Consider the following 15,214-nt stretch of genomic DNA (forward strand, 5'->3'; position numbering starts at 1 on the left):
TATTCCCTACTTTGAAAGGACAGGCTGCTCTTTGTTGAATCTAATTCCACCAATATTTCTCTAGATTTATTCAGTATCTAACAGTATGATCAAGTTCATATAAATGAAATTAACAACAGTGTTTTTATTTTTTTCCTTCAGGAAATCGAAAGGACAAAGATCGATGCTGAAAATGACAAGGAATGGCTGTTGTACATTCAGAAACTTCTTGAAGGACAGGTATTTTGTTTTTCTACTTCATATATTAAAACTTGCAGATAAAAATTCCAAGCCGTACTTTTTTGTTACTAGATGCCTAATTTTTTGTAAACAGACACATACATTACTTCTGTTAGGTAAATAAGTATTCTAGTAGGTAGACAGGAAAGTTAACTCTCCATTTGTACTTTTGGACTTAACAAATGAAGCAAATGCCTTGGGAAGGAGCCAACATGGGTTTTAGCAAAGGCATTAATTAAATTATTGAGTCAACCTCTATGCTTGCTAGACTGAAAAGGATCCATTCTCTCAGCCCTCTTAGGAAAAGAGATTGTTTATTATGTGTCTTTAAAGTTAGTAGTTGATATGGACACCTGAGGAGTTCATGGGTTTCAGTGACCTTTTACTATGGACCTGTTTCCAGTCAATTCATGTTTTCCTCACAGCCAGACAGCTGTTTATTACTGTGTCTTCCTGCATTCTCTACAATATTTTCTACTGAGACCTCGAGCAGCTTGTTAGTGGGAAGTAAATATTGATTTGGCATCCTGTCAATGCAGAAAGAATGAAAAAATTTCCACCAGAGGCCCCTCAAACATTTTCCTATCGACATTTTCTGGGCCGAGTGGAAAGCTGCATAGAGGATGACAAGGCCAAGACGAGCTGAAATCCCTGAGGGGTCTATTGAGACTGCTGCTGTGACCTGTGTGATACTTTTTCTTCCCTTTCAAGTATTTTTTTAATACACATATAGTCTGTTGGGATGTGCCCCTCTTGTAAGTGATCAGGGCAGTTTATTGGCAGGTGAGAGCCCTGCTTTTCTAGTCATAGCCAACTTTTGTTTTGATATCACTGACAGCATGTAATATATTCCAAAACTTTTTCATTATAGTTCTTTTTGCTCAACTTAATTGTTGTCTGTTTTTAAAATGAACTGGATTAAAAACAGCTTAAATATATTTCTCAAAATAGCAAAAAAAAATTTTGTTCTGTGAGTGCAGTATCTATGTTTTTGGAAAAGTCAAGAATAAGTAAATAATATATGAACTATTATTCATATTCTTAGTACCCATTTTATATATTTTTGAAACATTATCTGGAAACACTATTACTATCAATAGTAATAGAAGGTGATGGGCACTCTTTTGCCTCAAGTTGTTGAAGTGCAGATGTGCAGGTGCTGGGCAAAGCCTTCTTGCTTTTGAGAAGAAAGGCCATTTCTCAATCATGTTGCATTCCCAGCACCCAGCCCAGTGCCTGGCACATCAAAGGAGTTCAGTAATGATTGTTACAGGTTATTTTTTTAAACGTGAAAGTTATAAAAATAAACTTTGTAGTGGATTTTTTAACATTCAACTTGTAAGTATGACCTTTTAATATGGAAGTTTTATCGTCAATTATGAACATAAAAATAACAAATCGATATGTATAAATCTTTATTAAATTTTACTAAAGCTCTATTGACACCAGATCTGAGTTTTTGACTAACACATGTAGATATACATATATACATTCTATATTATCTGGATGTATGCTTATTCTGTCCAGTTATTGTAAAAAAAAATCCTGTTGAAAATGGCATTAGACTGCTTAATACTGCAGTTTGATATAGTGCCTTTTTGTGCCACTGAGCCTGGACTTTAGAATATAATTGCCTGGCAGTATTGATTTAATTGCCCAGGTTTATTTGTGGACTCCTAATTATTGACTGGAGGTAAATTTAATGGAGCAGCCTCTATGAACACTGGGAAACCGCTGCTGTTGCTGTTATACATAATGAACTGCACCATGTGCCTTTAGAGTATTTGTCAAGTTAATTTTATTCCACTGTGACAGTATGATAACATTTAAAAAGTCAAAGACTTTTTATTTTTATTACTGACAGAGGTGGTTTTGCTGATGCCTTTGAATTCTGTGAGAAAAAAAAATAGGGACTTCATTGGTTGCACTTGAATGTCACTTTATAATTACACCCAAGAGAAAAATCTATAAAATAGAAAACATCTTTTTTTATCCTACTTTTCTTCTTTCTCAATTCTAGCAATTATATTTGTCCTGAATTTTAGAAAAGGTTTTCTTTGTCCACCAGCTTTTGGGAGTCTAAATTATGCTCACAGGATTGTGAGGGCAAAAGTATAAATATGTTCATTTATTTGTTTTGTTTAGTTTATGGCATGCAGCTCCGTGTACCTGAGGTTACACGATCTTGAAGCTGTGGAATAATTGAGCGCATTCCCTGAAAAGAACCCTAATCAATTCAGTATTTATATTTGATGATTAAAATATTTTGAAAATAAAATTATAAGAAACCTTCCCTTTTATGTCCTCCCTCTGTGTTGGGTGGTATATGTAATGGAATTCTGACATCATAGGAGTGAATCTGGCCTTGTGGTTTTATCTTTTGTTTAAGGATTCGGCCACAGAACTATTTTCTCTTAAAGAAAATTTTCTCTACATTCATTGGATTAAAATTTATATAAATAAGATATTTACCAGAAAATAAAAAGCTGTCCTGCCATGTGGCAATATGGGCCCGCACAATAGTATACCTACTGGTACTGTTAGCCAGAAGTGCATGAGAATTAAAAGGTCTAAAACCTTAACTTATCTATATTTAACACAGAATGTAATATTTGTCCTCCTTTCAAGTGGTCCTGATACAATTGGTAATTTTAAGTGTTTGATCTTTATCTGCATCTAACCTTTGTCCCCACAGATTTCTAATAATAAGAATCACACTTAAAAAAAGTTGTTCTAATACCTACTTTCATTTTTTATGGCATAGCTGCCTTTTAATTTCTTTGAAGATTTTTACTTGTATTAATTCCTCTTTTTGCATTATTACATTTTTTAAAACTTACAGTTTATGGCAGAGACAAGCAAGCAAATTAATGATTATAATAGGGTGGGAGAACCACCCAAAATTAGTTTTTCTGTGTTTTAGGACATGGGAGAAAAAAAAAACAGAAATAGGAAAAGTAGACTGGGACTAAACAATAAACACCTTTGAGCAGGAAAGGGATGTAATCAGAGTTGTGCTTTAGAAAGATACATGAGATCAGCATGTAGGATGGTTTGAAAGGATAAGAGACTGGGAGCAAGAAGGTAGTCAAGGCAAAAGGAAGTGGGGGCCTGCATGTACCCTCACTATAAAAATAGGAAGGATGAGATAGATGTGACCCACTTTATAGAAACTGAATTCATAGCAGTACTGAGATTAGATGAAGGGGTCAGAAAGCAGAAACCAAAGAGAGGTGAGTTTAATACCTTATATGATGAGAAAGATGATGATACCTTTAAAAGTTTTAGGGATCAAAAGAGGTAGATCAGATTTGGTAGAGAGAGATGTCGGTGATTGAAGCCATAAAAAATTTAGTTGATACACGTCAATAACAGTATTCAGGGACTCACAGTTTTTCATTAGTTCATCCCAACCTGCTGTGCGGCTTTTCTCAGTGAAATCTAACCATTTAAGAACACATTTCAAACTCTTACAACTCAACAACGAAAGAAAAGAAACTGATCTGAATAGTCATTTCTACAAGGAGATATACAAATAGCCAATAAGCACATGTACGTATGCTCAACATCAGTAGCCATTAGGGAAATGCAAACCAAAAACCAAAATGAGATACTACTTCATACCCAGTAGGATGGCTATAATCAAAAGGACAGACAATAGCAAGTGTTGGTGAGGATGTGGAGAAATTAGAACCCTTATACATTGCTTGTGAGAAGGTAAAATGGTGCTACCCTTGTGGAAAACAGTCTGGCAGTTCCTCAAAAAGTTAAAAGTAGAGATTATATGACCCAGCAGTTACACACTTAGGTATATACCCAAGATAAGTAAAAACATATGTCCATATAAAAACTGCTACATAAATGTTCATAGCAGCTCAATGATAGTTCATAATAGCTCAAAAGTGGAAGGAATCCAAAGGTCCATCAACTGATGGATGGATAAACAAAACATGGTATTTGCATACATGAAATATTATTCAGCCATGAAATGGAATGAAGTACTGATAGTGCTACAACCTGGAAGAACCTTGTACACCTTATGCTACGTGAAAAAAGCCATACACAAAAGGTAACTTGCCGTATGATTGCATTCTATGAAATGTACAGAATAGGCAAATCTATCAAGACAGAAAGTAGATTAGTAGTTGCCAGGGGATAGGGGAAGAGGCAGCATGACTGCTAATGGGTATAGGGTTTCTTTTGGGGTGATGAAAATGTTCTGGAATTAGATGAAGGTGATGTTCTGGAATTAGATGAAGGTGATGGTTGTACAACCTTGTACAACCAATGAATTATACATTTTAAAATGGTGAACTTTACGTTATGTGAATTATATCTCCATTTAAAAAATGAATTCCTTAATATGAGGCACAGTGAAGAAGAATAAAAAGAATACCTTTTTATTTTTAAGTAAATCCAATTAAGTTCTTTTTTTAGCAGCCAGAAACTATTTATTTTTTAATTTTTTTAATTAAAAAAATTTAATTTTCAAAATTTATTTTTGGCTGCGTTGGGTCTTCATTGCTGCACATGGGCTTTCTCTTGTTATGGCAAGTGGGGGCTACTCTTCATTGCGGTGCATGGGCTTCTCATTGCGGTGGCTTTTCTTGTTGCGGAGCACGGGCCCTAGAGCACGGGCTTCAGTAGTTGCAGTGCACGGGCTCAGTAGTAGTGGCGCATGGGCTTAGTTACTCAGCAGTATGCGGGATCTTCCCAGACCAGGGGTCGAACCCGTGTCCCTTGCACTGGCAGGCGGATTCTTAACCACTGCACCACCAGGGAAGTCCCCAATTAAGTTCTTATATCTCATGTGCTATGTCCCCCACCATTAGCAGGGACTGCATTAAATGCATTTGAATTTGAATTTCTGTCTACTGGCCATAACTATGAATAAATGAGGTAAATTATTTTATTTCATACTTAATATGTTTCTTTTCAATTGACAAAGAAGGAGCTGTCCCTCTATCATACTCTAGCTGATATTACTTTCTCATATATGCAAGCAAAAAGGAGTCAGTTATTTATACTCTGCCCTCTAAGAGGTATTGTTTATTTGTTCTGTCCATTCTGATCCTCAAAATTAAAATTATAGTAAGGATTACTTAGTTTTGTTTTCAGGCCTTAATAATACCTGAAACAGTCTTTTGTACTTGTGATTTTATAAAGGAAGTGGAAGGAATTAGTGGAGATAAAATTGAACCCAAGCTGTGAAATCCATTTTTAAAACGTGTATTGAGTGTCCACTGCATGTAAGGTAATGTTTCAGGTTTGGTGGTATAGCAGTGAACAAGAGACAAAAATCACTACCCTCATGGAGCTTACATCTCTGGTGATGGAGGGCAATGAACAAATAGTTAAAATATATAAACTATGAAAGTTTTTAAACAATTAACTTGAACAGAATTATGGGTATGTATATTAAAATATGTATACTTGTATAAAACAAATAATATACAGTTATAACCCCAATATGGTTCTTTACTAGGATTTATATAAAAAACACTTAGCCAGAAATGGCTAGAAAATGTGTCTTGATCTTGTTTTGTTGTTGCCTTATTCTATGTTGTTTGTTAATCCTTTTCTAGATTTCATTCAGTCCATTTTCATCCACTTTGTGTAGATCATTTTCTTGTACTGGGACCATATCAAAAATTCTTTCTGCCTTCAGTTGTTGATAATTGAAAGTATAGACTTTGATCGATGTTTTTTCTTTAACTTTAGATATCCCTGTTCCTATTAGTTGCTTCAGATCTTGCAAACGGTGAAATTTTAAATGGCTCTTTCCCCAGTGCCCTTTCTGCAAAATATGATTACCTTCTATAGATGCTTTGCAATATGGCAGTGAGAAGGTTTTATAAATCTCCCTGGCTTTTGTAAATAGAATAACTTCCAGTCTGAAGGTTAACAGAAAGTTTCTCTTTATAGCCCTGAAGACATTTACTCTTTTGCTTTCAGTGTTGCACTTACAACACACTGATAACACGCACATACTGCAAACTCCCACACTCACTCTCTCCACACACGTAAACCCACACAGTCACCCACATACACTTACTCCTCACATCCAACTGAAGTAGCAAAAGTTAAAAATTCTCCATTCAGAGCTTTACTGGGATTTCTTTTTTTAATTTAACAAATTAAAGCCTACTTTCATGATACCAGAAAAAAGACATGTCATTAAAGTTAAAAGGTAAATTTTATGTGTATTTTACCACTATAAAAAATTGCAGGGGGCGGGCTTCCCTGGTGGCGCAGTGGTTGAGAGTCCACCTGCCGATGCAGGAGACACGGGTTCGTGCCCTGGTCTGGGAAGATCCCACATGCCGCGAAGCCACTGGGCCTGTGAGCCATGGCCACTGAGCCTGCGCGTCCAGAGCCTGTGCTCCGCAACGGGAGAGGCCACAACAGTGAGAGGCCCGCGTACCGCAAAAAAAAAAAAAAATTGGGGGGAAATGAAAGGAAAACAAATTATAGCCTTCACCAAAGATTAAGAATAGCAGATATGGACTTCAATATTCAGCTGAACACCAAGACAGATAGATAGGTAGAAGGATAGATAGATAGATAGATAATGTGCCAGAAATATAAACAACATTTAGGAAACTTAGCTCACAATTCAATGCCAGTTTTAAATTATAAATAAATTGTTCTTTCTGATACCTTGCTTGGTTATTTTAACAAGTTCAATCTTTTAATTACAAGATAGTAGAGTGGATGTATAAATATTTATATATTACAAATTTTCCATCTTTAATTTTATAATAATCAGACTACATTAGTTTCTTACTAAACTCAAAATCTCACTGAATCATATCCTTTGTTAAAGCAGGTATAATACATAAAATTTAATATCTTTACTTTGAGTACAGCTCTGCTAAAGTCAATTTTTATTTTTATATTTTATTTTATTTATTTTATGTTTTTAACATCTTTATTGGAGTATAATTGCTTTACAATGGTGTATTAGTTTCTGCTGTATAACAAAGTGAATCAGCTATACAAAATATACAAGCAGCTCAATAACAAAAAAACAAACAACCCAATTCAAAAATGGACAGAAGACCTAAATAGACATTTCTCCAAAGAAGATATACAGATTGCCAACAAACACGTGAAAGGATGCTCAACATCACTAATCATTAGAGAAATGCAAATCAAAACTACAATGAGAGGCCACAACAGTGAGAGGCCTGCATACCGCAAAAAAAAACAAACAAAAAACACTACAATGAGGTATCACCTCACACCAGTCAGAATAGCCATTATCAATTTTTATTTTAAAAGCAGTATCTTTTGGTAATAGTTTTCAAACCAAAAATAAGAATGAAAATGGTTAAAATGTTAATCTTGTCCTTTAGATTTAAAGAGGTACTCTTATTTCAATTTTTTTCTTTCAATACAAAACTTTTCAGTTTTATACTATTAAGAGCACATTCCAGTTAGTGCTGACGCTATAAATTATCTGTATGTTTCACACTTATGGACTTGAGGCTTTGTTATTCTTCCAACATAGCTCTCCAACATCTGCAACTATCATTCATATCTTACCTTTATACAGAAACACCTCTAAATGAAGCCATAATTATTGTGAGTGATAAGTTTCAGGTTGTGTCACTGGCACACCACTTTCTAAAGGCAAACATCTGTAGGCATTTACATATAAGAGAAGCCTAAAATCTGAAGTCAGGGGAAGTCCTTCCAGTAAGAGAAGTCACCTTTGACAACAGGGACAGCCAGCATGACCAGGAAGACCCACTTTAAGATTACAGTATAGACCAAGCAAAACTCACAGTTATTCCAATGCCCTAATTAAATTCCCATTCCAAGAAATCTCATGCAGTATCAGCTCTTCCCCTGTCCATTTTTCCCCTTGTGCTGAAGAGTTCAAGCTTGTGTAACTGCAATGACATAACTAAGAGTATCACTTCTTTTTTATGCAAGAGAATAAAATTATGCAGAAAGTCCAGCGGACTTTCTGGACTTCATAGGCCCCGGCACATGCCATCCGAGATGAAACCCAAGGCAGTGTAATTGTTGGGTTTGTTGTTTCACGTATATTTGATGGGGCAAGTGAGAAAAGATCTCTGCTGTTGGCTAGTCAGGTTGCCACTTCAATCCAAATCCAAAATCCTGTCAGTAACAGAACAGTTGTGCTTTCTTCTGTATCTGAGGGAGTTCCCTCCAGAATGCAGAGAGAGAGAAAGGAACAGACTCTATGCTGCCTGTACGAAATAAACCTGCACTTAATCTAGACTCTAAAAAGTTCAAATTTCCTCATCTTCTTAGTGTTTTTAAAACATTTTGCAGTTCTAAAAAATATGGCAAACAAATAAGCAAACAATGCAAATTTTTAAAGCACTTCCTGAGGCATTTTATGTATTAAATATAGTTTCAGTGGTAACTCTATCTACTCTATATCTGTATGCTGAGAATTGCTATTCATATGGTACCATAGGATTTCGAAGAGCTTTCTTGAGTCACTGTAGATTAAATTATATTCCACTTAGTCTTCAGATTAACTATAATTTATGAGATTTAAGTTATTGATAATCTATGATATACATGATTACTCTCAATTAACTAAAAATAACCAATTAACTAAAAATCCCATTTTTTAACCTTTCTCAAAAAACAAAACTTTTTGTTAATTCATCCTTCACTAATCAGAAATTTTTATCTGTACTATGAAAAAAGTTTGTGAAAAATGAATAGTGTAAAATTGGTAAGAGAGGCTATTTTCAAAACCAAGGCTGTTAGTGTATTTATTATTTGAATATGTATTGAGTCTGCTCCATAACTAAGGAACTATTTGTAAAATAGAAAGGAGATCTACTAAAAAATTTGGTTAACAGTTACTTTGTTATTTTATTCATTTGAAAACAATAAGTATATTTTATGAAATAAGTATGTTTTGTTAAATGTTTATTTTTTAAATTTATTTTTTTCAAGTATAGTTGACTTACAGTGTTGTGATAATTTCTGCTATACAGCAAAGTGATTCAGTTATACACACATATATATACATTCTCTTTCATATTCTTTTCCATTATGATTTATCACAGGATATTGAGTATAGTTCCCTGTGCTATATAGTAGGACCTTGTTGTTTATCTTATGAAATGTTTTATAATTTTGACTTTTTCTTAGTCTTCTTCTAACTTTCTTTTAATTATTAACTGTTCCATCATAAATTATATTAATTTTATATTATTACAGAATTACAATTGATCCTTATATATTAAAAAAAAATTTTTAAGACCAGTTTGAAAGCTGGTTGCCAATGAACTACAATTCATAAACAGAAAGTAGAACACTGGGTTTAGAGGGGGAAAAAGTAGGAATCTTTGTATTTAAAAGGAAAATAGAAAAGTTGGATTAAAATAGATAAAGAACCATCTCCAACTACCTTGTAAGATATATGAACTTTTGTCTAATGTTATATAAAGGCAGATACTAATCTTTTTCTGACCTATTTGTAGAGAAAAATAGAAGAACCTACAAGGGCAGATGGATGTGCACAAATCATGCATCTTGATTAAAGGATGGGTTGCTTTTTGAAATGCATGAAGTGTTAGGCTCTGTATGAAGCTTAAAAGAAGCTTACAATCCAATATAACAGGTTTGACAAACAGTTGTGTTTAACTGTGGGGCTTTTCGTTTTTATTGGGAGCCTGAGGAAAAGAATAAAAGGGGTTGTCAGCAATAAATTAGTAAATGGACCTCATGTTCCACTTTGGAGGCTTCCTGGAAGAGAGATTCTTCGAGATAAGAAGAAGCCAAATGTCCAAGTACATGACATGCTGAAAATTGTTCTGATCACAAGATAATAAGAGTAGGTTTAGTTTTTAACTTGAAAATGAACTGTGCAAATAAGATGATTAATGTCAGTACATTGTGGCCTGGTAAAAGTGCTGTGACATTATTATACAGGAAATCATAGAGCCAGCATGTTTCCCAAAGTGTATTCCATGGACCACTAGTTCCACATGATAAATAGACTATGAGAAAAGTGCGGACAAATGAATTTAGAAACAGGGTATTACATTGCCCTCTTGGAGAAACACAGTACCATTAGCACCTTAAAGTCTCTAAGAGATCCTGAAATAAAATAACATTTTAAAGTTTGGTTTCTTTCCCAAACTTATTTGATCAGAGAACCCTTTTTTCTTAGAACAACTTTTTTAAACACTCATTTCTGCTTTTGCTTCTACCAGGAAGAGATGGGAGGTTATTCTCATCTTGTTTCTTTGCTCTTTTGTTGGAATGCATATGGTACTGAGTGCCATAGTCAAAATAAAAGAAAGTTACCTGGTAGTTGTGCCTTGGTGTGTGTGAGTATTCCTTTAACATCTAATGTTAATGCCCTGAGAATTTAAATTGTCTCATTTGTAAAACTGGCAGTTTCACCAAATATAACTGTTTTCTGCATCCCAGAGGGCAATTTTCTCAAAGTAAGGATTTGCAGTGAGTATCATTATCTTCCAGAAGGGAATCTAATATATTTTTTCCTTGATTCTATGATGCATTTCCTCACGTTTTCACGTTTCTGAAATTGAAATGCCTATGCAATTTGTGTATATTTAATGTGATAGGTTTCTTTTTTCCAGAAAAAGCTGTTTTTAAGTCAATGTGGGTATCTTATATTTACCTGTATCTTAAGAAGTGAAGAAATGTGATATTTTTGTATCTTATGCTTTATTTAGTGGTAAGTTTCAAGTAAGACAAATGTCTAAAACTCTTGACATAGACTATAGATAGAGTCTATCCTGACATAGACTCAGAGTATCTTAAGGAGAAGTCAATTTATTATAAATATAAGAAGGAAGTTAAACTAGAAAGCTACTTAAGATATGAGGCAATTCTGTGGACCAACACCGGTCTCTATATTTTCTCCATGGCCTGCATAATCTGTTTGTGCCTTTTGGGCCTGTTTCACTGCCCAATCTGTTTCACTGCCACTGGCCAGTCTTTTCTCTTTTTCCCAGTTTGCATTCAGAAAAGAACCATTATGCTGGGTTTAGCTAAATATAATAACAGCTGAGCATAGCTGATCTGAGCACAGCTGAACAACTCACACAGCGGACATCAGGCTGATTTTGTTCAGATGCTGACCAGTGTTGCTGTCTGTCGGTGGTTGTCCTAGCACAAAGAAGGGCCTGACTCTACATCCCTGTAGGGAAGGGGACTGGGCTTGATAAGGATTCTCGTTAATATATTCAGGGAGACAAAAGTAGTCTTTACTGGTTAATCAAAAAGACAATTCCAAAAATAACTTAATGAACTTCTTGATTGTTATAAACCTTTTATATGAAACTAGATAGCTAGGAAGGAGGATAAAAGGAAGTCGGTAGGCTTTGGGAGGTAACTGGGCAACATTTAGGATTTTCTTTCACTTATAACCCATAAGTGTATTGTGTGAGTTCTACGGGCACCTCAGTGAAGCACAGGGAACGATAAAACTTTACCAGAAAAGTTATATAAATTATGAAATTTAAAAATGTAATCTATATTTCATAAACTTAGCAGTTTGCAACATGTGTATTACACTTTGATATGCCAAACTTTTCTATAACAACTTAATCAATGGATATACTTTTGCCATTTTTTTTCCTCTGAAATTTCACCCTACAATTCTTGAGATGTTCAGCTCTAACACAGACAAGTGTATTGATAGTTCTTTCTCACTCTTTTATGAGTGATGAACATACAGTACTACTGTGGGCCTCTGGGCCCTAGAGAGGACTGTAACCTGCTATTGATCAGCTGACTGAAGATAAATGGCTTAACTGCTTGTATTGCAGATTACAACATTAACATGGTCAGTAAACCATGAATTGTTCAATAAGGCGTTTATCTTTTTTCATTTTACTTCTGCTCCTTTATCATTTTTATTATAAAAGACAAAATTACCCACACTAACCAACAAGATCAGTTGAAAAGAGACCCAGTAGGGTACCATTTTGGGTGCAAAGTTGCAGATAGCTGAGTTCTAATGGTTTAATGATATTTAGTATATATTTCTGAACTGAAGAAAATATAGAGTTTTCATCTTTTTTTCTGTGTTTCTTTTACAGCTTCCTTTGGCCACATATTTACTAGAAGCAGTACTGGAGAAAATAAATGAGAAAAAGAAACTAGTTGAAGAATATTTTGCAATTTTGAAAGATATTAGATGATATTATGATTAAGAACATTTTTTCAAACGTGAAAACTTTATGTGGTGTGATCGGAAAACATGCATCGCAGTCCTGATAACAGTATCTGCTCCAACTATCAATAGTCAGGGTCAATACCAAAATAGAAGTCTGTGAAACCAATTAATTGCTGCACAAGTGAAACTAATTAAGTGCACAGCCATTTAGAAGGAAATAGTGTAGCATTTGATTGTTGAATACAAATATTGCCACAAATCAATGCAAACTTGAAAATGATATTCTTTCCAGTACAATTAGAAGGAATTAGAACAAGCTTGGCATACACAATTGGTCTGAATATCAAAAGAAAAAAGTGTGAACTGAGGATTTAATGTTCTGAGTTTTATAAAGAAACTACACTTTTTATGTAAACCTGCTATAAATGGCCTTAAATCACCTGATAAGCAACACATTTGTATTGTAAGCAAATATAAAGTAAAGCATTATCACTTAAGGATGAGCATTTAATGAAATAAATGGTGTGGTCCAATTGTATCTATTATCAGTCTACTGGATTATATAGGAGATATTGTATTTTCCTAGAACAGTTCAGCAAAAATAAAAACATTTTCTCCTTTGCTCCCTCTTTTTTTTTTTTTAACTCACAGTATTTTGTGTGGTCATATAAATTAGCAAGGGCCACAAACTCAGTGTTTTAGTTAGGCTAGTCCTCACAGTGTGCTAATTAAATTAAATTCTTAACAATGGGCATCCATCCTTATTTAGATTCCCGAACATTCCCAAGCCATTTCTCGTCTTTCTGTGTTGCTGCCACACCTGACTTTTTGGTTCTTCCAATTCACCAGACTTGTGCCTGCCTCCAGCCTTTGCCCTTGCTGTTCTCTTTGTAGAATACTCTGTACTCTTTTCTTATGACTGGCTCCTGCGTATCATTCAGGTTTGCATTACATATTTCCTCAAAGAAGCATTCCCTGGCCATCTTGCTATTAATTTCCTTTATAACACAAAAGCATCTTTTACCTCTTCACTTACTTATTTTCTTGTTTTCCCCCCTCCCCTGCTTCAAAATATAGATCCCGGGCTTCCCTGGTGGCGCAGTGGTTGAGAGTCCACCTGCCGATGCAGGGGACACGGGTTCGTGCCCTGGTCTGGGAAGATCCCACATGCTGCGGAGCGGCTGGGCCCGTGAGCCATGGCCGCTGGGCCTGCGCGTCCGGACCCTGTGCTCCGCAACGGGAGAGGCCACAACAGTGAGAGTCCCGCGTGCCGCAAAACAAAACAAAATAAAATATAGATCCCATGAGGTTAAGGCAGGGGTTGGCAAATCATGACCCACAGGCCAAATCTGGCCTGCCACCTGTCTTTGTGTGGCCTACAGTAAGCTAAGAATGATATTTACATTGTTAAATGCTTTAAAAACAAAAAGAATTACATTTTGCAGCATGTGAAAGTTATATAAATTCAAGTTTTAGTGTCTATCAATAAAGCTTTATCGGAACACAGCTATGCTCATTCGTTTTAGTACTGTTTATGGCTGCCTTCGCACTACAGTAGTTCAGGTTAGTACTCTCACAGAGACCATATGTAGTGTGCTCACCACTTTGCAGGACTGCAAGTCACAGTGACACAGTTACAACTTGACAACATTTTGTGTCACAAACACTACGATACTGCAATTTTTTTAGTACCAGTGCATACCCATCATGTAAAAATAAAAAGAGAAAAATGGCTGTCAAATGTCACACTTTTTTTGTTTTGTTTTGTGGTACGCAGGCCTCTCACTGTTGTGGCCTCTCCCGTTGCGGATCACAGGCTCCGGACGTGCAGGCTCAGTGGCCATGGCTCACGGGCGTAGCCGCTCTGCGGCATGTGGGATCTTCCCGGACCGGGGCACAAACCTGTGTCCCCTGCATCGGCAGGTGGACTCTCAACCACTGCGCCACCAGGGAAGCCCCAAATGTCACTTTTAATCACAGTGAAGTGTGGATTATTTTTTTATTGAATTCAGTGGCAAAGCATTATGTTTATTAAATGACACTCTACCTATGCTAAAAGAATGCAATATATACGTTATCAGACTAAGTACTCATCACAATATTCCCAACTCATGGGAAAGCAACAGTAAGAAAAAATTACAAAATTTAAAATGTAATGTCTCAGGCTTCCCTGGTGGCACAGTGGTTGAGAATCTGCCTGCTAATGCAGGGGACATGGGTTCGAGCCCTGGTCTGGGAGGATCCCACATGCCACGGAGCAACTAGGCCCGTGAGCCACATCTACTGAGCCTGCACGTCTGGAGCCTGTGCTCTGCAATAAGAGAGGCTGCGATAGTGAGAGGCCTGCGTACCACGATGTAGAGTGGCCCCCACTTGCCACAACTAGAGAAAGCCCTCGCACAGAAACGAAGACCCAACACAGCAAAAATAAATAAATTAATAAACTCTTACCCCCAACATCTTAAAAAAAAAGTCTCATCACAGCAGAATTTTGTTACAAAAAACTGAGATGACATAGTATTACCCAGATACCAAAACCAAAGGCAGTACACAGAAATAGAGTGTGGTAGGCTAAATTTGTTACCTTATATGGCAAAAGGGACTTTGCAGTGTAATTAAGGATCTCAAGTGGAGAAATAATCCTGGATTATTTTTTTGGGCCCAGTGCCTTCTAAGAAGGAGTCAAGAGGAGACATACAGAAAGCAGTGTTACTGCAGAAGCAGAGGGATGGAGAAATTTGAAGATGCTACCCCCATAGGTGTATGTATGGATGAAGAGGACCATGAACCAAAGAATGTAGGCAGCTCCTGGAGACTGGAAGAGGCAAGGAAATGGATTGCATC

General features: G+C 35.9%; 1 protein-coding gene across 3 annotated transcripts in view; it reads left to right on the plus strand.

Annotated features, from left to right (window-relative positions):
- CNTLN (centlein) overlaps positions 1 to 13,841 on the plus strand; it is a 331,029-nt gene extending 317,188 nt beyond the window's left edge. For 2 of the 3 annotated variants that reach the window (XM_060155107.1, XM_060155109.1), the window contains 2 exons: positions 142 to 219; positions 12,294 to 13,841. In XM_060155107.1, coding sequence (XP_060011090.1) covers positions 142 to 219; positions 12,294 to 12,395 — 180 coding nt within the window. In that variant the 3' untranslated portion in view covers positions 12,396 to 13,841. Of the gene's footprint in view, positions 1 to 141; positions 220 to 9,698; positions 9,789 to 12,293 lie in introns of those variants that run through there. The other variant, XM_060155108.1, reaches the window with a different exon arrangement.
- Positions 13,842 to 15,214: the final 1,373 nt, after the last annotated feature.

Source organism: Lagenorhynchus albirostris, chromosome 7, assembly GCF_949774975.1.
Source record: "Lagenorhynchus albirostris chromosome 7, mLagAlb1.1, whole genome shotgun sequence".
Taxonomy (NCBI): domain Eukaryota; kingdom Metazoa; phylum Chordata; class Mammalia; order Artiodactyla; family Delphinidae; genus Lagenorhynchus; species Lagenorhynchus albirostris.